General features: G+C 40.2%; 1 protein-coding gene across 2 annotated transcripts; it reads right to left on the bottom strand.

The window, feature by feature from the left end:
• Positions 1 to 502: 502 nt before the first annotated feature.
• Positions 503 to 23,511, bottom strand: myom1b (myomesin 1b). Of its 2 annotated transcripts, XM_008396682.2 has the most exons (37): positions 23,377 to 23,496; positions 22,914 to 23,088; positions 21,172 to 21,306; positions 20,885 to 21,059; positions 18,534 to 18,691; positions 18,275 to 18,367; positions 16,847 to 16,935; positions 16,596 to 16,637; positions 16,256 to 16,417; positions 15,981 to 16,142; positions 14,642 to 14,783; positions 13,716 to 13,915; positions 13,419 to 13,472; positions 13,216 to 13,340; positions 12,943 to 13,126; positions 11,913 to 12,087; positions 11,698 to 11,819; positions 8,021 to 8,217; positions 7,801 to 7,927; positions 6,840 to 7,024; positions 6,635 to 6,749; positions 6,388 to 6,544; positions 5,278 to 5,384; positions 5,152 to 5,196; positions 4,924 to 5,060; positions 4,684 to 4,828; positions 4,246 to 4,305; positions 4,022 to 4,089; positions 3,813 to 3,926; positions 3,297 to 3,384; positions 3,185 to 3,223; positions 2,987 to 3,092; positions 2,670 to 2,833; positions 2,516 to 2,552; positions 2,102 to 2,124; positions 1,845 to 1,900; positions 503 to 1,740 (listed from the first exon to the last, which is right to left on the bottom strand). In XM_008396682.2, the coding sequence occupies exons 2-37, from the start codon at positions 23,057 to 23,059 to the stop codon at positions 1,489 to 1,491; spliced, it is 4,386 nt and encodes a 1,461-aa protein (XP_008394904.2). In that variant the 5' UTR covers positions 23,060 to 23,088; positions 23,377 to 23,496; the 3' UTR covers positions 503 to 1,488. The 2 variants fall into 2 exon arrangements, with proteins under 2 accessions (XP_008394904.2, XP_081457674.1); XM_081601548.1 differs by lacking the exons at positions 20,885 to 21,059; positions 21,172 to 21,306; positions 22,914 to 23,088 and having other exon boundaries at positions 23,377 to 23,511.
• Positions 23,512 to 24,736: the final 1,225 nt, after the last annotated feature.

Consider the following 24,736-nt stretch of genomic DNA (forward strand, 5'->3'; position numbering starts at 1 on the left):
TATGATTTCAGCAGTGTGTGTTAAGGTAAATGTGATAAGAAACGTTGAGGTAGTGGTTTTAAAAAAACAGGAAGTTTTTACATTTTTAGAAACTTTCAAATATTGGTGCAGATTTAATGGTCCTGTTCATCTTTATTCAAAAGTAAAAAAAAAAATCTGAACACTTTTGGTCCACTGAGCATCAATTGGTACGAAGGTATTTTTATACTTTTATGGTGATAAAATTCCATGAATCATAAAGCTTCTAACAATAACATTTTTTTTTCTTTGCTTAACTCCTGGTTTTGTTTCGTCTTCTCTGGTTCTCTTACGACAAATTAAGTTTTATTGCAGGGTTGAGGCGACATGTCTCCATGCAGGTGGTATAGATCTTCAGTTTCTCTCGCTCTACAGAAACTGTGCCTACAGGAACAAAGGAGTGAGCTGAAAGGAGAGCGTGGCGTAAGAAAGGTGAGCGGTGGAATCAAAGTGAGGCGACTCATAAAGGAGAGGGAGGAGGAAGTGGGGATACATGCCAATATTTATTAGTTTAATCAGGAAACAGGGCAACAGGAAGTGGAGCGACAGCCACTGTCATCAGTAATAACAGTGGCTGTGATGGGTTTGTCATGACAACAGTGAAAAACATCAAAAGTAATGTGCAGACACAGAATACTGACTAGAGACAGTGGAACAAAGTGATGTCAGGGTGTCACATTTAAAGTGGCAGAAACATACAACCTAATGAAATCACTCATGTTTTAACACATTTGCTACTGATTTTATTTGCACCAAAAACACACCAATAATATTAACTTCATGTTCAACTGAGGCCTGAACTGTGGAGTTCATGTTTAAGACGAATATTTCCTGATGAGAAGCTCTGTGTCTTTAACTTCTGTTGTTTTATGTTTTTAGGAAATGACCACTAAATGATACTAATGTTAACTGTGTCAGTTGTCTTATAATTTGTGAAGATGTTCAAGAAAAGAGAACATTCTATTTTTGTCGTTTGATCGTTTTCAACTTGGTGAACAGCGCAGCTTGTAAAAATCTGTAGCAAATGTAAAAAACATTCATGTTTTAATAGACGTTCCATGTAAACTAACATTTTCGAGATCAAAGCATTGGATTCAAACAGTTTAGCAGTTATTTTTTTCTTTTGTTAGGTGAAGAAGTTTTATTTATTCTTTTGAAGCTAATACTTTCTTCTGCATGCTACAACTTTACACAAACAGAAATTTAACCAGTGATATTTGGATTCGGAAGAAACGACCATATTTATTCAGATTAGTTAGTGATGGACGAAACATGGCGATCAATTCTTAGCTTGACTTTTTTTTTCTTTTTCTCAGAGAAATTGCTTTAAGTTTCAAGTTCAGATGCAGCACCTTTCAAGTTTTAATTAGACACCGAACGTCAAACACATCCTCCGGCTCTTTTCTTTTTTGTTTTCCTTCCAGTGAACTCCATTTACAGGTATTTACGATAAGACTTGGACCACTTTTACTATTTCTTGCCCGACTCCGGGATGAACACACTTACGGTGAAGTCGCCGCTCTCCGTGCCGAACTTGTTCTTCACCAGGATGCTGTACTTGCCGGAGTCCGACGTGTTCACGCCGGTGATGGTGAAGCTGGCGAACTTGCCCGACTCGAACTTCAGGATGCAGTGCTCATCGGAGGTGATCTCCCTGTCGTTCTTCAGCCAGGTGACCTCTGGCACGGGGTTGCCCGAAATGTTGCAGGTGAGATTGAGTGCCTGAGGTAGAGAAATGTACAAATGTACCAAAAAACGTGCCTCATTTAGTCCTGCATAGAAGAGACGGAGACGAGGCCACTGTAAAGTCAACGCTGTTTCTTTACCTTGCCCTCCTGTATGGTCACCACGTCAGGCAGGCCTCCTGCCACTCGAGCACGATCTTAGCATAAGGGAAAGTTTAATTTAATTTAAGACGCATGCATTTTACTTCTTAAAGTGTCTCATTTATCTCATTGTCTCAAAATGAATGAAGTAAATGTGGCTTGTGCCATTATCTCACAACAAAGAGCTATGATGAAGCTCATTTTACAAAAAGTTGTAAGGGCTTCGACTGTGACTTTAATAAGGAGCTAATACTTACTTCTCTCTGCAGTAGCTGCAGCTCTGAGGATACAAAGAAGAAAGCAACAAATTAAAACAAGAATCAAAGCCATAATTTGGATCAAACTCACTGAGGTTTTTTGTAAATCTTTATATTTGCTCACCACACTATTTACTAAGAACACTGTGCATGTGATATGTTAGAAATATTTTAATGTGGCAGATAAAACTAATAAGTGCTTTCTAACAAGAAAATGGGAGAAGATGGAGACATTCATCTGAGCTGAAGACAATGTGTTTTTTAGTTTTTTAGCTGCTGGATCGGATATGGTCTGTTAAAGATGCAAGATGCAAAAAGCTCCTAGTGGTATTTTATTTTTTTTCTCTAAATTTACGGGAATGGCTACATACTCTACGGATGTTAAAATGTGTACCTAATAAAATGGCCACTTACTTGAGTCTCTGAAATTCTGCAAAAGCATCATCAAATGCTAAAAGAAAAAAAAACAACAACACTTCATTAATCTGCTCTGTGCACGTCGGCTAGGAGACATTCACAAATCAAAACTGAGTACAGCTCAGGTCTAGTCAAAGTTCTTAAGAATCACCTTGGCCAGAGAGTTCCACTGTTCTCCTGAGACCGCCCTTTCCATCGTAAAACTCTATGGCGTATTTGCCCATGTCTTTCTCTGTGGGCTCTGTGATCTGAAGCCACAGCTGTTCTCCAACCACACCGCTCTTTATACGGTCGGAGAAGGAGATCGCCGAGTCCCTGTTAGCAAAACGAAAGGCAAAACGCGTGCAAACACAGGCCGCTTTGAGAAATGAAAACAAGCAAGAGCATGCACACAAAGCTTCCTCCGTGTGCTTTGTGTGCATGGAGGATAACAATAAAAAGAAGAGCAGCATGTTCCCTTAAACTGACTTGTAGTGCCATGTGACTTGGAGCAAGTCGTTGTAGATGCTGACAAACGTGTAGAGTCGAATTCCCTCGTCTGTGCTCGTGATCTTCAGTGGAGTGGAGGAATTGGCTAAACGCACCGACGACAAAACGTTTTTTTTTTAACAGTTACGTTTTAAGAAATGATCATTAGGATGCATTAGGATTGGTGTTTCTCCTCACCAATAAAGCTGAAAACTTCATTCATCAATTCTTTGAAACCTGAGAAAGAGCAAAAATGGTGATGCAAAGTGCTTCGCGAGCTGTTTTTACAGACTGACTCTGGAAATGTTACCTTGATCTGTCAGATTCAGTGTGGATGTGTCCTTTCCTCTCTCATCCTTTAAAACAACCTCATACACACCAGCATCCTTTCTGGAAATCTGGCAAAACATGGAAGTAAAATTAATGCAGATACATGTCTAATGGAATGCAGGACCTTGAATTTGTAACCATCGGAAAACGTCTCAACTATTCACATTGTAGGTATTTGCAGACAATAGTGAACCGTAACCTACGCAAATACCAGTGGTCTGCCGTAGTCTGGGCTTCAGTGTGTTTAATTTACACTGTGCCACTGCTGAAATCAACTATCATGTCTCTTTTTTTCATATTCCATATTTAATGATGGTCTGACCATCTTGGGCTGACAGTTTAAAACTCTGTACCGTCAATGCATGCTCCCAGTTGGCTAAATCTTCATAGCTGCAGACAGAGCTTCTGCTTAAGGTAGTGTAGTGTCTGAAAACAGTTATATCCCAGCAAGACATTATATCACACGTTACTAAGGAGTCTTCCTTTTTGTTTTCACCTGGGCAATTTCCAGTTTGAGAACTCCCTCTGTGAAGCCGAGATGCTCGTCGGCTTTGATCTGATGTCCGTCTTTGTGCCACAGAGCCGAGGTGTCCTTCTTTATGTTGCCGACCTGGGATGTAGCCAAGCGGAGGGGTATTTTTAGACTTGAAGTGTTGAAAAACAGTTGCATAGAGGGGAACGTGTTTCTCTAAGTCTAAGACTCACCTTGCACTTGAGTATCACGCAGCAATCTGGCGTCACCTCCCAACTCAAGCCTTCAATAAAATGAGGACCTGAGACATAAAAGCAAACGTTTTTCCTGACTGTCAGTTAACAACAAGGTTTTGATTTATTCTGAATCAAAGCTGATTTTCTGACTTGTTTGACAAAGGAACAGGAGATCACGCAAACAAAAAAGTAGTTATTCTTGTTGCGTATGTTTACAGTACCTTGCTTTCTGAACCATTCCTTTCTCTGGAACTCTGATTCTTTCTGCAGCTGCTTGAACACTTAAAGTGAAAAGAGTAAATAGTGGTCAGAGACTTCAGCTCAAAATATAGATTAATAGTTTTATTCCAATAACATAATCCGGTAAATACGTTGGGGGTGAATAAGAAATGGCAATATGAGTTTTGAATTACATTTTAACTGTTAGAGGCTAAACTCCCTTTGGCAAAGCTCATCTATGTGTGATGCTCTGTGTGTGTTCAGTTATTCATTAATTTGACAGATCTTTTTCTGCCCTCTAGTGGTGAAACACTCCCAAAGCATGCTTCACACTTACATTGACTTCAATCTGTGTAAATGTAGAAGGAAAGATGCTACATAAAAAAGTATTTTACACCAGCTAAAGACAAAGTGTATTGGCAGCACTTTGTACAACGTACCATCACCTATCAGCACCAAGCTGGACTGATTTGTTGCTTTTCCGTCGTTCAGCTGGAAAGTGTAAGTCCCTTCATCTTGAGGAGTCAGAGACTCCATGAACATCTCAATCACACCGGTGTTCTTGTCAAAGTTCATTTTGTATTTCTGTAAAAAACATTAAATAAAAAAAAGCGATGTGTTTTTCTCCCTATTACAAATGCTAACTTTTCATGAAAAAAAGAGTTGAACCTCTCACTGACATCTCCCTGGGAGAGAACGTTGTCGTTGAAAACGTAATCCACTTTGCCGTTGGCTGACATTTGCGCCGCCTGCAGCCAGAAGCGCACTCTGCCCTTCTCCTGTAGCTCGACTGCCAGATCTGACTTCAGTGGAATAACTGGTGTGAAGAGAAAACACAGAGTCATCTTACAAGAAATGAACGGAAACAAAGAAAAAGTCCCATCTCAGAGAAATTTTGATGTGCTTACTCGGGAATTTGTGGTCGTGACTGACCTCCAGCAGCCTCTTTAGCTCTGAGGAACAACAAAAGATTGTGATTGAAACTGGGGCCTGACCTGTTCTTTTGTTGTTTTGTTAAGAGACAAAGTTTCCACCTTCTTCGGAGAGAGTGTAGCTGGATGAAGCGCCATCAGTATGGGTGACAAGACATGAGTAAACGCCAACGTCCTCCTCCCCAGGACTGTTGAAAACGGTTTTGGATCTGAACACAAAGTGAACACAAAGCTTCTGTTGAGATTTATGCAATCTTAAGTTGAATGAACAACGACAGCAACATGCAACATTCTGTCCCCTAAGATAATGAAAAAGTTAACAACACATTAGGCCCAGATTAACCAAATTCTTGAATAACATATCCTCAGGCGGCGAGAGTCCTCAACTCCCATAAACTTTTCTTTCCTGCTCTGTTTAACAAGCTTGGTCTACACCATTTATTCGCTGTTAAATATGATATCTGCACTCAGTCACACCAAACCAAATTACAAGAGAAGCTTATCAAATTAGCAACAAGAACTTTCCCTTGGAAAAAGATATGGAAATTTCTCTCAGCCACTCTTCAGCCTGGAAAGGACAAGATGAAATATCATCCTGGTATCACAGATGTGTTAGAAAACATGAATAAACTTGACCATATCTATAAGTCAGAGCAACAAAGTTGAACAAAGTTGAAATGGGGACACACAGGGACATCAACCACACACAGTGAGCAGGAAGGGAGGGGAAAACTCTCCAAAGCTTTCTGTTAGAGAGAACTGCAGCAAAAGAGGTCGCCAAGTCTCCATGACAACCCCTGGTCGAAATCCACATGCCAACAAAGTGATGCCGTTTAAACAGGTTTTCTGTGCTACCATCACAAATGTGAACATAAGGAACTCTTAAAACACTACTGGAATATTCGTTTTCAACACTCCAGTTGAGCAGCAAATGTTCACTATCAGCATGGTGGAAGATTCATAATGCTGCGGGCCAGTTTCTAATGCCAAATACCTGGCGACCTTGTTTGACTGCATGATGAAATATTAGGATGCTTCATATAAATAAAATGGTTCTCTCTTCCAGAAAACTGAAAATAGATACACAATGATCCAAATCATATGGCCGAAACAAAACCCTGTGAGTCACCAGACACAAGAGGTACCAATAAATGAGGAAGGTTCCATATCCTTTCTAGTCTGAATGTAATAAGACAGTTTGAGTCATCTCACTTGTTTCCCTTGGTCTCTACGGTCAGGCGACTGGAGTCTGTGATTTCTTTATAATCCTTGGACCATACAAATTTGGAGTCGGGCGTCAAGTTAGAGCATTCAAAGTTCAGGGAGATGACGCCATCGTCATCGACTTCCACGACTATCTCCTTAGTGCCTGAAAGCCAAATAGATTATGACCAGTTCAGGACATTCACATTACCACCATACCGTCATGACATCTGCCCCTTTATCGCCGTTTGCCTACCCGGTTTGGTCAGAGCTACGACTGGCTCTGTAACATCTGAGGTTTTGCCCACACCGGCTTTATTCTGGGCACGCACTCTCAGCACATACGTCTGTCCTTCCTTAAGATCCTTAACCTGCAAAGTTCAGAGACAGCGCCCAGAGAAGACCGCTTGTACAGTCCTGTTTTAGGAGAAAATGCTCCAAATGGACTCCATGAGTCGTACCTTGAGGTACGTTTTCTCTGCAGTCTTGGTGTTGACGCCCCTCCAGGCTTCCTCCGGTGCATCTCCTTCCTTGATGTCAACATAGAAACCATTGACCGGATCGCGGCCCTGGTACACGGGAGGTTTCCACAGCAACACCAGAGAGTCGCTGCGCACCTCCAAAACCTGCAGATCGTGAGGAGGTCCTGTAGGAAAATATGCAAAAGTCTTAGAATATGAGAAGCTTGGCTTCAATTGAAAACTGATTTAGTCTAGAAAGGATTATTCATGACTTGTTGATACATGTAGTAAAAGTAATTTGCAGTCTTGAATTTCTGGTCTGTAGTATTCTACAGTACATATGACAACAGATTTGTTGATTAAATTAATCATATTGTGACAAATTCACTTCTCAAATGTTTACATTTGATATTTTTAATATTTGTATATTGATAATCTTTTTGAAAATTAGAATAAGTAGCAAACCATCCAAACACTGAGTTTTCATAGCTGTTAAGTCAACCAATCATTGCCTTTATTTTCCAGATACATGCAGTGTCTTTCAGCAAATATGAACTTTTTGTTCATATTTCATGTTGAAACTTAACCTTTACAACTTTTCTACCACATTTTAACACCAGTAAACATCTTCCAACCTTTGATTTACAACCACATTTTTCTATTTTTTAGACATAGTGAAAATGTGGAAAATCACACCATGTGTTGGATTATTATGTATGGTGTAGAATCCACAATGCTGTGGGTCTGCTTCTCTCCTAAATATTTTCTAAGAGTGCAGTGACTAATGCATAACATGATGTTTTCCACTGGGGAGAAATGTTTTAAGGAAAATATGACCAGTGGTTTGGATTCTACACAACCAAAGCATAATCGCTACGGATTAATTTTAGTTATGAATTTAATCAATTAAGATTGAGATAGGGTTTTCAGGATCTTGATAGTCCCAGCTTTATCAGCCAACCTGGAACAGCAATGGTCCATTCCTCACACAGGAAGGTGTTACTGGGCATCGATGGGATCCCGACGCCCGCCATGTTGGCAGCTCGCACCTGGAACTGATACTTTCTGTTTTCCAGCAGCTCTGACACCTGGCAGGCACAGACACAACCAGAGAAATCATCTGCTGCTCATGCAGGCAGCTGCAAAACATCTGGATGTAGAAAGGGCTCCCGTGCGCTCACCCTGTAGGCCCTCTCGCTCACAGCCTTCACGTTGGCCTCGTGCCATTTCCCCGGCACGCCATCGACGACCTCACGGTAATCTACGAAATAGCCGGTGATGTCAGCTCCTCCAATGAAGGTCGGCTGCTTCCAAGAGAGCACCATGGCGTCGCGCACACACTCCAGAACGGTGATGCCATAGGGTGGGGCGGGAGACGCTGGGACAGAGGACTTCAAGTTAACGCCATCGCCTCAACAGAGAGCGCGTGCTCATGGGAAAGTGAAATAACAGGAAACTGACCACATCTGGTCTAATGCACTCATCATCTTTATTAAATCAAATCGTTTTAATATTCCTTTACATCTGTTGCTAAGGAATTAAATACTGAATATGTTCACAACAAATATAGAATACCCTCATATTCAGTTAAATATCATATAATGTTTATGAGCACTACAGAAACACAACTAAGAGTGTAACTGTGAATTTGATGTACTTTTTGGCGTCGAGGTCTGGAATTGGGCTCATAGTGTCCCAAGAGTTGGATTTCTGGAGTGTTTCATTTCCAGAAAGGTCAAGTGTCCTGCTCTTGTGTTTGGTTGGTTGTCCATTTCTGAGGCAGACTCAGACTGAGAGACTCCAGACATGAAAAGTTTCTGCATGTTTGAAAGTTAAAGTGCTCAGGGGGAAATCATCAGGAGAGCGGAAGTTGGTGCTGAGGTGACAGATGGCAGGCGAACAAGTCAGGAAGTGACTTAGGGCTAAGTACTGATAAGGAACTATGTTCTATGTTAAGAACTAAGTTCTTAGTTAAAGAAGGAACTGGTGAAGACTTACCTTTAATACAGAAGAATGCAGGTGGAGTTTACCATTTGTCATATTTATATTAATTTTAGCACAGTGTTTTGTAAAGAATAAATAGATCTCGAGCCTTTCTACATAGTCACAAACTGTATTGTATATTAATGGGATTTTATGGTCTATAGATGCTCTTCATCTAATTCGACTCAGCTTGAGCTTTTCTCAAAGAAGAAAAAATAAGTTCAGTCTTCAGATGTACGCAGAGCTGGTAGAGACATTCCACAAAGACTCGCAACTGTAATTGCAGCAAAACGTGGTTCTACAATGTATTGACTCAAAAGGCCTAATGACACCCTTTTAAAATGTTTATTTGTTAAAAATCTGAAAGCTGTGTAACAGTTTTCTTCCACTTCATAATCATGCACTTTCTTCCATTGCGCTCTCATAAAATCCCAATAATAGATTGAAGTTTGTGGTGGTAAGGTGATGTGAAATAGCTCAAGGGGCATAAACTTGTGTACATTTGCAAGGTGCAGTAAACTTGGGTGACAGAAAATTTAAAAAAAAAAGTGAATATATTGTGTTTCTTTCTTGCAGCATCCACTAAAGGGGTTCAGGTTCTCTCCTGATCCTTTGCACTCTGCTATTTACCAGGACCCTCTGCAGTGAACTTACGTGCGCCGCCACCGGGTTTTTTGTCCACCACAGCAGTTTGATCCTGAATCTGAATGACTGTCTCAAAGTGTACAGCTGAGATTTTATCAGTAAGAAATTCAGAAACTGAGCCTGACTCTGAGAGGGGGTTCTGGTCTACAGACCATGAACCAGCAACCCTGACCCCTTCTCCGCTTTCAGTGTCAGCCCGAGCTTTATTGTGCCTTTCAACAGTGAAATGGGAAGGCTGGACAGTTTCATGCTTGTCCGTCCAGCGTGGCTCGTGCTCGGTTAGTGGGCACGCGTTACCCCCGGCCCCATCTTCGAAAACACACCATGTGGAATGCCGCCCCCTACGGGTGTTAGCAAAGACAAGCAAAAAACAATGACTTAAACCAGGCAATAACAATATGTTGCAGCTAAATCACAAAACAATGGAACACAACAACAGAAAAAAAAACATGAACACGTAAACACATTATTCAGCACATGAGCCTGTAAAATACAAAGCAATGTCTTCATCTGACTGGGAGGGAAAATGAAGACAAGATGACCAACAGGTGACATCCAGGTGAGAAGGATTTAGGAATATGAGAACATGCCCCAACGTCTTATGACGTTGAGAAACAATGCCAACCTATTCTACAAGGCACTCATTGTGCTACTATGGTTGTATTGCTATGAACAGCATTTTTTCCAATATGACTTTTTATTAATAGGAGCACATTTTGAGTTATTTGTTCTTGTTTGGTTGTCTTCTATGATATTTTTTATTTTATTATATTATTAAAAAAATAATAAGTAATTTTGGACAAATAGGATTCAAAATAAATTTGCCAAACATCTGCCTGCAAGATAAATACGTTGGCATTGCTTCTGAGTGAGTTTCATAAGTACAAAAAGACTCTCAGCTTTAAATCAGCCAGTGAGTGTTAGTTAGGACGCTGGAGAAAGGTTTTGTTAGGAACAGAGAGGTGCTTATTGACGATTACAATACTTTTGCACATGCTGCACTTCCATTAAAATGTATTTGTCCCCTTATACTGTAGACTTCCTCTGATTTTGCTTTTTGTCACACTTTAATGTTATTACACTAGACACACCCAAGCCTGATTACTGCCATATCTGTAGAATTTAAAAGTCCTGTACATAGAACCCGTCTGAGACCATGTAGTAGGCTAAACGATTTCAGAAGAGAAGAAATGAGCAACAAATTCAATGACCTAAACCTAAGTCTGGATGTTTAAAGCCTGGAAATCAGTTGTGGCCTTAAGCTTAAATACACTTGGGTTGTGCAGAAAAACACTGACGCATTACCCAGGAAGTCTACCGCCGAAAGTTCCTAAGCAAACCAAATTAATGTTTTGAAATGGCTTAGTCGAAGTCCAGAGTTAAATCCAGAGCCTTTTGTATTTATTGTTATTTTCCAATATTAACATGTGTTGGATGATCTTGAACATTTGAGTGTGACAAAATAAAGAAAACAGAAGAAATTTCTTAAAACTTTGCATTGACAAGTATGGCATGTTAGAACAATCAGAACAATTCTTTGCCAAGTTAGCTTCAAAAGCAAATGCTAGAACAAGGAAACATGGAGCAGTCTAAAGGATCTGTCAGGGTGTGGAGGGTCCATATTCTGGTACCTTCAGCACCATGCGTAGACCAACGCAATCTCCACCCAGGAAAGGTGAGTGTGAGGAAAGGGAATTGTAGGAAATGGTGTACCACATTGATCCGGTTTGTAACGACCGCTGAATTGGATCAAGTTGATCCAAAATAGAGGAAGTATACAAGTCCTGACCCCAACCTGCTTCAGGCAAAGCAGGAGGTGAGGCGTCTGTAGGGTGGATGCAGCTGAACAGGGTGGTGTAGAGCAAAAATTTGGAGTGACAGAGTGGGAGAGTGTGGGAGTGCAGATGAAGACCTGAAAACACTTGTGACAAAATAACAGTGTCGCCATTATTGTTGTTCTTCCATCACTTTTCCCCAGTAAGCTAAATACATTTCTGAATTTGGGATCAATAACTAAAGAGATGTCAAAAGTCACAGTGTTGAGAGCATTCAGGAGACATTTTGCAAACATTTTTCACCCAGTTAACTCCTAATTTATTTATTCCATATTAAATACTTAAAATATATAGTTCAAATGACAATTTTACACAAAGGGTTGAATGATCTAATATTTCCAGTATTTCTGACTATTAACATAGCTTTATCCCGTGACTGATGTTTCTTCACTCACCAATCGCAGCCTTTACTTCCACTGGTTCTGATATTGGCGAGAACGGGCTGAGCCCTGCGGCGTTCACAGCCCTCACCCTGAACACATACTGCTCTCCAGTAATCAACCCATGGCAGATGAACCTGCAAGACGGTAAATTGAAATGTATGATCCATAACAGATTCTGATTTGTATCTGATTAATATCAGAAGAGCATAAAAAAAAAGTAGTTTTACCTTGTTGCCCGAACAGGCTTGTTGTTGCATGGCTCCCACACATCGCTCCCAACGATACTACACTCAATGTAGTACCCAACCAAATCTTTGACGTCCTTAGACGCCTCCCAGCTCACCACGACGGATGTGTCCGTGTTTCTGGTGGGGATCACTTTTCCCGGAGCCAATGGGATATCTGCGAATGAGAGCATTTCATATCTTCAGGCTACTGTTGTTGTGATTTATTTACATAAATCACAACAACATAAGGATGTTCATTACTCTTAAACACCAATAATACTATTAATGGCTTCAAGATGAGCAGAACTGATTCTGGCTTATTAGTCAATATTTAAAGTTGGCAGGCGGCGGGTATAAGGTATTTCTTTGGCTCCATGATGTCAAAGTTAAACTTGGTTATTTATAAATATTTATATTTTTGGCGGGAAAGATGAATTTTTATACATAAAAAAACTGCTGGGTTATGTCTTTAACCAGAACTCTGGGTTTATGCTGTTCTGCTGGTAGTTTTAGAGAAACATTGGGTGAAATATGTGACCTACTTTGGCAAATCAAATAGTACACACGATTACTGTAATGGCAATAAAGGCTTTCCATAGGATAATAAAAAGGGTGTAAATATTTTTAAGGTAAGAAAAACAAAAAAAGAGATTTGTTATTATTATTATTTCATTGTATCCACATCTCCACTATTAATGCAGGCATAATTTGCATTCAGCAACAAGTTTATTGGTTGAGTTAAAATTTAAATCTGCTAAAGGTATGAGAATTTTTAAATCAACTGTATGTTGATCAAAACCTACAGTTTTAATCTACGTAGATCTGGTTTAAATCTATGCTAGACTTGAACCAGTTCGAGGATAGCAAAGTGTCCCAAATTAGGTTGTTTTTATCTGAACGTTTAGTCAGAAAAGCGTTTGATTCTGGGCGAAAGATGTCACAAAGACATTGTTAAACAAGTGAAAGGCCTCTGTTATTATACTATGTTCCAGAAAAAATCTAAGTCCTGCAAGTTACTGTATCTTCTGACCAAGCTTGTCGCCCACAGTGATGGCTTCAGTTGCCTCAGACGGTTCGCCGACACCAGCAGAGTTGCAGCAGCGGACACGGAACAGGTAGGACTTTCCCTCAGCGAGATCAAACAGAGCGAAGCGAGGAGACTTGACTGGGATCTCTGTGTTCACCCTCTGCCAGGTATCTGTGCCCGAGACACACTGGAAAACAAAACCGATAGCGTCAAACAGATTTTAAAATGTAAAAATTGCAACAAAATTTAAGTTTGCAGAACTTTGTCAATATTCACCTTCTCCACATAGTACATGACGCCTTCAAGGCCCTTCTCTCCAGGAGGCTTCCAGCTCAGGACCACATAGTTTTTGGTTGCCTCGGTCACTTGCAACTCACGAGGTCTGCCAGGAACAATGCCCTCTAGACGTGAAAGGATGAGTTGGACGGGCCCCAATCCTCAGGTAAGCAACATGACATCCAGTACTGTGACTTTCTTACCTGCAGGCTCCTCCTCTGTGACAATGATTTGGCCGGTCCAGGGTGCAGAAGTGCCTAACAGAAAAACATGCATATAATCGGTAATGTTAAGATGTTTACCACTTCCTGATTTTTATTCATCTTCCATTTTCAATATTTTCTACTTGCTTACCTTCAAACTGAGAAAGGCTTAGCTGTAGTTTTCCTTTTCCTCAGTATGTTTTGCTTTTATATGATCATGAATCTCTATGAATTTAGCTCTTTCACCAAAGTCTTTTACCACTGACATCGTAAAGCTAGATCCCCTGGACATAGTACCTCTCATGCGGGCTCGATCGGCCGGATCCATTGCTGCCACCGGTTCAGAGACCCGAGACGGGTGGCTGATCCCGGTCTTGTTGACGGCTCGGACTCGGAAGATATAGGACCGGCCCTCCACCAAACCAGTGACGGGGAAACGGGCGAACTTGACCGGAGTGTCGTTGCACTGAACCCAGTGAGTCGTTCCAACCTCACATCTGTTTATAACAACACAATTGCAGAATGTTAAACTGAATTGACAATATAGTTACACTTTTAATAACCATAAAACAATAAGAATTGTTTTACGTCATATCCTTGAATAAGACATTTCGAGGTTAAGGTCTGTCATCTTAATGAGGTAACAATGTTTCCAATTTCCTCCTCTTTCTGAGGTTCTAAGATGTTTGAGGCAAATGTACTTTACTGCATTACATAGAAGTACAAATACAACTTCTGTGTTATTATGTCTTAGTTGTTATTCTTTTTTGACGGTGTCAACACCAAACCAGAAAGATATGTTATGGGATAAATAAGCTTTTTGGTTTAGTAACTAATTGGTTCCTGTTTCTCTCACTTTTCCTGGGATTGGACATGTACATGATTTGCTGAAAGGCTGTTACACTTTGAAAGCTGAAAGGCTTTTCACTTTCTGTTCTCCACAGTGATACGGTCACATCTTCACACCTGGTCCATGATATCATTGCAGACTGTTTGTTTTGTTTCCTTTGGCCAATGTACATAATGCAATATGATATGTAGAATAATGCAGATAAATACGAGAAAAGACGAGGACAGAGCGTCGCCTTCTAAATATACAGCCAAAGTTCAAATAAAACGGTTTAGATTCGAAAATATTGGCTATGTACTATCGGCAACGCGAGCATACGACATAGTGCATTGTAGGATTAGCTAAGCTAACAAACCAGAGCAAAATGACAAACCTGTCAACAAAGTAGCCCAAGATGGCGTTTCCTCCCTCAACAGCTGGTTGCTTCCAGGTAACAATAATGTAATCCTTGTTGGCGTCCAGACAGCGTACGTCCAGTGGGGCTCCAGGAGCACCTTCCACCTCGGCATCTGCATCTAAACATACGATACCGCCATGATAAGTATGTTGATAATGTATTTCTTCATGTTCCTGGCACTAGAATCGCCAAGCAAAGGGAATTATTAAGCTGCTGGGTGTTAATGTATCATTTCATTTGATTATTCTATAAGTTATGAATACTTGTTGAGTCACAATGTGCCTTTTTGAAGCAAGTGGGAGTTATGGCTATCGCACTGACTATAAGTGCTGCTTTCTAAGTGCTTAATTATCAACGATAATCATTTTCATGAAGAAATCTTGGCATCAAGGTTTTTTTTTTTTTTTACATCTGGTGTATCATGAACTTTGGCCAATATCCCAGACCCCTGTTAACATGTCAAAGTCAGCTAATGTCAAGGCTAAAGCTCATTCATGTTCATAAACGACAGTTTGACATTATCTGTTACTGTAAATTCTGAAACAATGAATATTTAGAGGGGTCAGAGGGAACAGTTGCTCGTAAAAAGGGTTTAAAATATTGAACATTTGTATTGTTAATTAGCAAAAATGTATTTTGCATACTTTGTGAGGCAGATATATATCTAATATCCAAGTTAGCGCATTGCCTTCATTAATCTCACAGCTCTTACAGCCAGACTCATTCCATTAATAAACCTTCTTAGAATATTATAACTGCAGCCAAGACCAGAGTTTTTTTGTCATGGAGATCATACCTGGCCTCTCCTTTTTCTGGGCAAACATGAGGTTGCCACAAGGGAGAAATAAGGGTCTATTTTCTAACCTCTTCATGCTCAGCATGACTGGTGTGCAGATGCGGAAACCATGTTTGACAGGTTGTTTCTGGAGGCAACAAAGATAAGCTCAACTGACCTGTTTTTTCCATGGCATTCAAACGCATGCCAGAGACTCGCTGCTCAGCAGTGCCTCCATTAGCGATATCCTATTTAAAACCACTCAATGACATTCAGACGCTGATAAATAAACAGCGCCATTATCAGGTGCCAGTGCGTGTGGTGTTGTGACTGTGACCTTGATCTCATGAGACACAAGCAAAGGCGAGGGAATCCATTGAGTTCAGCTTGGGTTGACGTGGATTACAACCATTTAAGTTATGTAAACAAATAGCATGTGTTGGGTTTGTTGCATTGTTTTGAACATATGTGGATCAAATTTAGCCAATACACACAAGTAACACTTCACCTCTTAACGTTTTCCGATAAAAAAAGGTTTACCTTTGACAAACACATAGGCAGAGTAGGTCTCGTATCCAGACTTAGTGGCGACGCGCAGAGTGTAGAGCCCCTCGTCCTCCTTGTTGAGGTGGGTGAGTGTCAACGTGGCTCGGTCTCCACTCCAGTGCATGTGGGTCCATTTAGATGGAGACAGTAGCACATCTGAAAGACACAGCATGGGAGGTGGTGATTGGATTTACAGTAATGTAAACTGAAGATATCAGGTTGGATGAGGGTTCAAAAGTGAGCCAGTGTAGTAATACGTGTCTGCCCACCATCTCTGTACCACTGAACCTCTGGCTGGTAGCGGTGGAGAGCTGGGTAGATGATTACTGTGCAGCCCAAACTCATGGTCTCCCCCTCTCTTCCAAACGACACTCCAAAAGTATCAACGATGTGAATCTGGAACGTGATGCCATACTCAGAAACTGGGCCGACTGGAGGCAAAGAAGACAACTAGTTATTGGAAACTATATGTTGTGCATGACATCTCGATATCTTTTTATGCTGCTTGCTATATTTAATTTGACAGTAGAGTAAAAGGAATAAAGGAACAATGGGATTAGACGTGTTGGGACCGAAATTTTAAAACCAATGCAGGAAATTAACACTTACGTCTGGGAACTGGCAGTGTTTCATCAATTTCACCTTTGAACCCTATGGAAAAGAGCAGGAGCTGCTATAAATACTTACAGTACGCAGCACACAGTGTTGTATGTCAGTCAGGATAAACTGTATGTACAGTATTTTAAGAAAATATTGCAAGAGCATATGTAAACTCTAGCTTTGACTCTTAAATATGCCTTTAAATGATTTTATATGTGATTATGAGGGTTGTGATAGTGCAGAGCTTTGGTGAAACCTACGTTTGACAACGACGGAGGCAATTGCAGACTGCTCTCCTTGCGAATTCATGGCAGAAACACGATACTGGGCAGTGTCATCAAAATCACATCTGCAAGATGAAACCATTAATCAGTATGCATAATATGCACATAATATCAATGAGAGATTCACAGGTTTGGCGCCCTTTCTCTGTAACTCCAGCAGCCGGCCTCTTAACCATGTGTACATAATACCAACGATGTGGGCCCCAAGCCATAAAGCATCCCAAAACTCTGAGCCAGGAATACTCTTTCAATAACTAGACACCACTGGTGATGTCATTTCCATCCAACGCAATGGGGCCGGTGCACTTGAAGGTACGTGTCGGGTTGAAGTACCAGAAACTGAATCCGATGTTGGCACAAACAAAATATGCAGGAAAATCAGCCCACCTTGTGAGTTTGGTTGTTTACGTAAGAAGTAAAATGTGATGGATGGATGGGGATTTGGGGCCAGCGTTCCAACCAGGATGCACCCAGAGGTATTTAATTTATTGCATATAGGCAATTTAGAAGAATGCGTTACATTAACTTTCCTACTTTCCATGCTAACTAGTTACTTAGCTTGCAAAATTTAGAGAGGAAGTCAACTAGTTAGATAAATAGTGTGTTCAGCTTGTACTCTAAAGATGAGATGTCTGCATTTTAAGTCACAAACATCAAAACAAGTTCCTCACAAACCATGAAATCACTTTCTAACATGGGTGCTTTGTCAACAAAAAGTGGTGATAACTTCATATCAGTTTTTTCTCAAATGCTTCAGTGCATTTCTCTAAACAAAATTTTAATTCTCACTCTACCTCAGTCCCATTTGATACATGAATTTGGTTGAGTTCCTACAAACACGTTTTTAACTCCAATAGACAGACATGGTATTGCTGTAATCTAGTTCACATATGGGTCGTATGGACATAGTCTGATAGTGAACAACATTTTCTTTTCATTATGAAATCTTTATGGTGAGGAGGATGTACAAACATTCAATTGGGTAAATTAATATTTTATTTCAAAACAAATATTCGCATATTAAAACTAACTAATAACATTGTCCTTATGAGTAACTGATGCCTGTGTGTGATTTCAGTCATTTAAGTAAGAATAACGGAGGGTGTTCTAATTTATTCTGCCCCAGAAACTGCTTTTTTAAACTACAGTTTTACAGGAAACCCACTAAATATGTCATGGGATGTCCTAAAATTCATGCCATAACTGTTTACGTTATATCAACCATATAGTAATCAAATGTTTTTATTTTGTTGATTCAAGAACATTCATTTTGCTAAGAGGTGGTTAGCATTGTTATTTTGTTTTTTTTGTAAGTATTATCCTGTGGAAAATAACTTACGTCCCTCTAAGCCTGTATATAAAGTACTAATTGAGTTTAAGTTCAACAGGGGAGGCTACACTTACTTGTTAATCTCCAGCGAGTGCACATTGTATCTGCTCTCCAGTTTAAACTTGCCAGGATTGACAAGTGGGTCAATTGCCACATTGTTTTTGTACCTTAGATTAGGAGGTAGGAAACATGACAGAAGACAGATAAAAAGGAGAAGACTTAAAAGAGCCAGGAAAGGAAATTTTGAGAATGTTCAGAAGGAACTAGAAAGAGGCCAGGAAATCCAGGAATGATTGGAGGTTATGTTCTAGGTGATTTATGTCTGTGGCCTACCAGATGACCCTGGGGTCAGGCCAACCGCTGACAGTGCAGTGCAGCCGCACACACTGCTTCTCCCACACAGTGTGGGAGCGAGGTTTGATCACGAACTCCGGGGCATGCATCAGGCTGTCTTCGTTCATCCTCTTGAAGTGTTCCTCGTGCTCATGGATCTAAACATAGCAGAGGGAAAACATTCAGGATAATTTCACCTCTGCCACCAGTGAACATCGAAATTGAACAAAACAAGGCTCCAAAAATGCAGCAGGAATTCACATTGCATACCCAAACAATGCAAATTCTGCGCTTCTTTTAATTTCAGATGCACATGCAAGCCTTGAAGCAGCAGCATGTGTTTTAAGAGTGAGTGCAGTGCATGATTTTTATTATATTCTAATTTTAGCTGGATGTTTGTGGCTACATGCCATCCAGCTCAAGACCACAGGGACTCTGCTTCCATGTACCTCAAGAAAAGCAATCTCCTTAAGAATTTCTCACCCACTAGTGAGCTTGCCTGGCAGAGTGGAGACAGATAAAGGCTCTGAGGGTGGTAACTGGTGTTTGTAATGCTTGTTAAATGGCCCAGCTACTACTTCAAATAATCACTCAGTTATATAAATAACTTTCTTGTGTAAAATGATGTAAGAAAATGCACTCAACCTTCCTACTGACTGCAGTAAGTAACTGTGGTTCAGGTAATATTAGAGACAAAATAGTAACTGCTACGAAAGTGAATATTGCTTTTAACCGGTTACCTATTTTACAATAGGAAGACATGTACAATAATTCAGCAGGTTAATGGATCATGGTTTGAGGAACAACAGGTCCTATTACTTATTTGATGCATGTAATATGGCCTTTTGTGTACAATGCATTTGAATTAGGAGGTACGGGGTAAAATTTATATTCTTCTGCTTGATTAGAACATGGTTACATTATTTTGTTTTTACCGTCTCATTAATTATATTAAGTTTAATGCCTCTACAACAATTTACTGTCACAGGATGACTTGAATTTTTATCAGCGCAGACTAAACATCTGCATGAATTACTTGCATTGATTCTGTAACAGTATGTACATATATCCTAGCTAGTGTGCATTCAGCTAAAACTGGATGCTAAAACCTTCAGCTAAAACCTGTCATTATCTGACGTTCAGCTATACTAAATGTTTTCTGTTTCAGGTCAGTGATTATTAACAATATGCTTTGTGTTTGGCAAATCCCAGAAAAATGAAAATATATTTTTTGAAGAATGTTCTATTAGCTTTATTAGTTTCTTCAAAGGCTCTGCGACAAACTGGCGACCTGTCCAGGGTGAACCCTGCCTCTCGCCCGGAACGTTAGCTGGAGATAGGCAACAGCACCCCTCCCGACCCCCTTGAGGGACAAGGGTGTAAGAAAATGGATGGATGGATGGAGTTTCTTCAAACTCTAAAGTTTAAATACATTTCCTTAGTATTTGGTGGAATTGGAATGGGATCAGTGCTTTGTTATTCCTTCTTCTAGGGATTCACATTGCTACTTTGTAACTAATTTAGCACTATGCTTGCTTAGTGTTATTTTCCATTGGAGCTTTAACTTCTTGGTTGATGTCTTAAAATAGTGCTTCCATACTTCCACATGATGTTTTTCACTCATGACTCTAAAGCAAGGTCTGTCCCTGAGTGGACATTCAAACTGTAATCCGGCTTGTTATGTTTCTTTGTGAATAACAGCTTCCTCCTTGTTGAGTGGTCTTACAGTGTTGGTACTGGGTTTGTTTCACTGTGGATAATGACGCTTTCTTACTAGCTTCAGCCTGCATCTTTACAACGTCTTCAGCATCTGTTCTTGGGTTGATACACAAAACACATTTATCTCCCTTGTAAACGGTATGACGGCTGGGCATTCCTATGGTTTTTATATTTGTGTAAAATTGTTTGAAGAAGTTAACCTTGAGGCATCTGGAAATTCTGCTCAAGGATGAAACAGACTTTTGGAGGGCCACAATTTGTGATATTTTACCTATGACATCCACAAGTAGTGTGGTTGTAGTGTCCTTGAGGTGTTACGCTAAAATACACCTACATGTGTTTCTCCATTTAGCTCAGATGTGGTGATTTAGCTGATCAGAAGTTCACAAAGACATGAAATGATCACCCGGGAAAACCTCACATTGTTGAAATGCATAGCAATCATAGTGATCTTAGTGAAAGGAAACTTCTGAATTTGAAGATAGTAATAAAAAGAATATCTATAAAATATCACTCTATTATTTAGATTATTCTAATTATTCTGATTGACCTAAAACAGGAAAACCATAACCTGATTTTATTGACTATGGCAAAAAATGGTAATCTGAATACCAACATGACGTGGCACTGACCCGTTTATTCAGAGAGATGCGTTCAGCCGACTCACGCATGGCCTCCTTCCTGGAAATCACCTCTGACCTCTCCATCTCCAGACCACTTGTAAACAAGTCCCTGTGGGCCATGTATGCAGCCGTGTCTCTCACTCTGGCCTCCTCTGTGTCTGACAATCCCGTAGCAAACTCTTGACTATCGGTGTCAGCGGAGCAGAACCAGGAGTGGGTTTGGAGGAGTAAGAGTTATCAGATCTGAAATAGCTCGAGATAGTGCGGAACTTTCTATGTAGTGAACGTTTTGTTACCTGCCCCTGAAGATGGGCACTACATAGCCGATGATTTGGTTCTCTTTGTCGAGAGCCAAGTAAGATGGCTTGGATCGCTTGGGTAAGGGGCTTAGTCTGTTCTCCTCCAGTCCCGAGTGAGAAGACACCTTAAGTCTGAGACAAACACAACAGCATCAGTCTGGCACAAGCCAGACAGAGCAACATTTCATAAGACAATGTAGATACTTCATCAGCGCAGACTAAACATCTGCGCTGATGTTTAGTTTGCACTTTAGATAAAGGTAAAGCGAGGAATTGATTAGCAGTAGGTTAACATGAAATGATGGAGAAAGTTTAGTCTTTATTGCAGCATACTTATACCTACCAACAACAGTTTGATTGATTTAGCTCCAATCTATCATAATGGAAAAAAAAAAATTAAGGCCGGGCCAACTCACTAAAAACTTCCAAATCCGTTTGACATTGCAAGAAAATCCAGAGCAATGAAAATGGCCAAGAAGTATTGCCTTAGTTCATTTTTTAGCTTCTGTATTTACAATGTTTCCATTCTAAACAAGACATCTCTGTCCACTGTAATCCTGGTTAAACTCTGTTCTGAGTTTAGTTTTATTGGGGACTGCGACTGTGTGGAAGTGGGGTTTGGTATTTGAAGTATGCGATAAAACAATCTCTACAAAGTAAGGCAATCTGTTATGAGCAGCTCTCTTTTTCCATGTCTGTCTTGGCAATTCCCTTTAAATAACTTGTGCATTCATTTGACTTTCCAAGATAAAACTTGTAAAAGAAAATCCCAAAGAACAACAACTTTATTCACAAAAAAATGCATTCAAATGGTTTAAAGATATTGGTACAAATGGAGCTATCAAAAGTGTTGGGTAAAATAAGCATTGTGTTGGTAGGTAAATCGGGACAGTAATTGGTGATGGGCTAATAAACATGCAGAAAAACAGAAAAAATTATCGCATCATAAAAAATCCTTGCAATATCATAACCCTCCTCATTTTATCCTTAGTCACCACAGCACAGATTTTTTTGTGCTTATGAGCTAATCTTCTAAAATTTCAGCTATGAGATGATGTTTAAAGACCCTGATCTTGTTCACACTCAGAAAGTTGGCTTGTCACTAAGCTGTAAGCTTTGATGCACTATGGAGAGGAAAAGCATAGCGTACTCCTCCCAAATGTTTGAGTCTGAATAAGCTCAAAATCATGTACAACATTTCTTTCATTATTTCAATGAACTCTTCTGTAGTCTTTAATATTTTTGGGGAACATATCGCACATTAACACAGTGAAACATACAAAAACAATTTTGTCTTTAGAAACACCTTCAGAAACACTGCCAAAACAATCAATACAAATGTGATCTGGTGGTGAAATTTGAGTTACTTTGGGATGAATGTGTTAAATATTAGTCTCATTCTGTATGACAACACGCGCTACATCTCCGGAATAGCATGCAAAGACCAGCATGCAGGACACCAACCAGTTTTGAGTAGATACTGACAGGAATAATCTTCAGTTTTGAATGAAGGCTCGTCAAAGTGAAATTAGGGATAATTAAGAGGGATCAAAAGTGGTTACTTGGTGTAAAGGAAAGATGATCCCAAAGCTCTGACTGGGAAGAGTTCCAGTAGGGTTGATGGAGGTGAACCAGCTCAGCTGGGGTGGGGAAGGCAGAGGTGTTAGAAAGGTAGTAGGGTTTTCCTTGGATATTGTAATTAACAACCCCAGTCTTCTTCTCCCCTTCCTCCTTCTTACCCCCTGCTGGCGGTGGACAGGCTGGTTCCAGCAGAGTACCTGCTGCTGGACTGGTAGTGCCTCATTTTAGACTCTGCCTCCGTGCTACGGTAGCTACGGTCGTAGTGGCGGTGGTGCTTCTGGTAGAAGGGTATTGATCCAGACATGATGCGTCCCAGAGCTTCTTCTGGTCTTTCTGTTTGTCACGTTAGTTCAGTTAAACAGCAGGTTCATCATCTTTTATTCTCTGCTGTTGCACATACATTTAGCTTTCATGATAAGAACAAAAAAACATAACTGTAGTTTAAACACTTCTAGGTGATTTGATTTAAAAAGAGAGGCTCAAGCATCAAGAAACTTGCAGCATCTGCTTCAAAGACATCCGTTTCAGACAGTCAGGCACTTCACTGACATGCTTAATCAGACATATGCACCAATTAAAACCTGGCAAGCTGTATTCTCATCCCCGCAGGAGTCCACTTACCCTGTGCAAAAGCCCTCAAACTCCAACCTTTTCAGAAAAATAAAGAATCCAAATCCACTCTTTACAGCTTGATAGCCCAGCAAACCCACAGGTAGGTGCTTACAGTGCTGCGGTCTACACAACCAAAATAATGTTGGCTCAGGCCAGAGTGTCCAAGCTGCAGTCACGGCCTTTTAAGGAGAGGGTGGAGATAAATATAGCTGGGAGCCGAGTCGACTCTGATAGTGGAACACATTTATGGGCGCAGGTCTTCATGCCAGTAACTGTGGTGTGAAGGTAAACACAAATCTGCTTTTAAAGTTAGTTCAATGACTGATTTAATATTCCCCTGTGATTCCCTAAGCTGATGCACTTTTACATTTTCCTAATTTGCCATCTGGACTGTGGCCAACTGTCTGTCAGAGTTAGTTAACCTTCAGCAGCTTTTGTCCTGCTTTTTACTCCAGCAGCCTCAGCTGTGACTGATGCTAACTTTAGCTATGCTATTGTTACTCCTTCGCATACAACAAATACCAGTCACTATGTCACTCTCTTTTTCAGCCTCTCTCATTGCTAGAAGAGCATGAATGTCCCCTCTTGTCCCCAGCAGTCTGCAAAGAAAGATTACATATCAAAGCGATCGATATTCATGAACATAAGTGGATTGTATTGGGATTTCGTGCCACGGATCATCACAAAGTTGCACATATTTGTGAAGTGGAACAAAAATAATATGTTTTTTTGTTAAATAAAAACTGAAAGGTGTGTTATGATTTTGTGTTCTGTGTCTGAACCAAAGCTTTGTGCAAGATGAAGATGGTCATGTTTACTTAAGCTCAGTTAGACTGGTTGTCATTGTACTGCATTTTTCGTCTTGTCACAGATTCTCAACTGGATTTAGGTCTGGACTTTACCAGTGAGTTGTCCAACTCAGGGATATTGTCTTATAATCTAATCCTGTTTTGAACTTCTCCACAACTTTATCTCTTGCATTTCTGGTTTGTTGCTCAGTCTCTATTTTACTGTTTTACTAAGAGGTGGTGTTGCAAACCTCTTAGGCATTTACAAAAATATTGACTTTTTGCTGGGATTGACGTACAAAATGTGGACTCCACACTTAGAATTGATCCCATGTTTAAAAGAAATATGTTCTTACTTTACAAGAAGTATTATATGCATTGGTCTGTCACAAAACAAAATCCAGCAAAACCTGGAGAAAATGGAAAATAATTAAAGGGGTATAACTTCTTTCACAAAGCACTGTGTTTGATGTTGGCATAAACAGATTGACGTATCTTTCCCTTTTGAATAAAGCATCCAACAGCAGGTGGACAGATTTACTTTAGGTGCCGCAGATATTTCAACGTCATCCTGGAAATTA

Source organism: Poecilia reticulata, chromosome 20, assembly GCF_904066995.2.
Source record: "Poecilia reticulata chromosome 20, P_reticulata-male-v2, whole genome shotgun sequence".
Taxonomy (NCBI): Eukaryota; Metazoa; Chordata; class Actinopteri; order Cyprinodontiformes; family Poeciliidae; genus Poecilia; species Poecilia reticulata.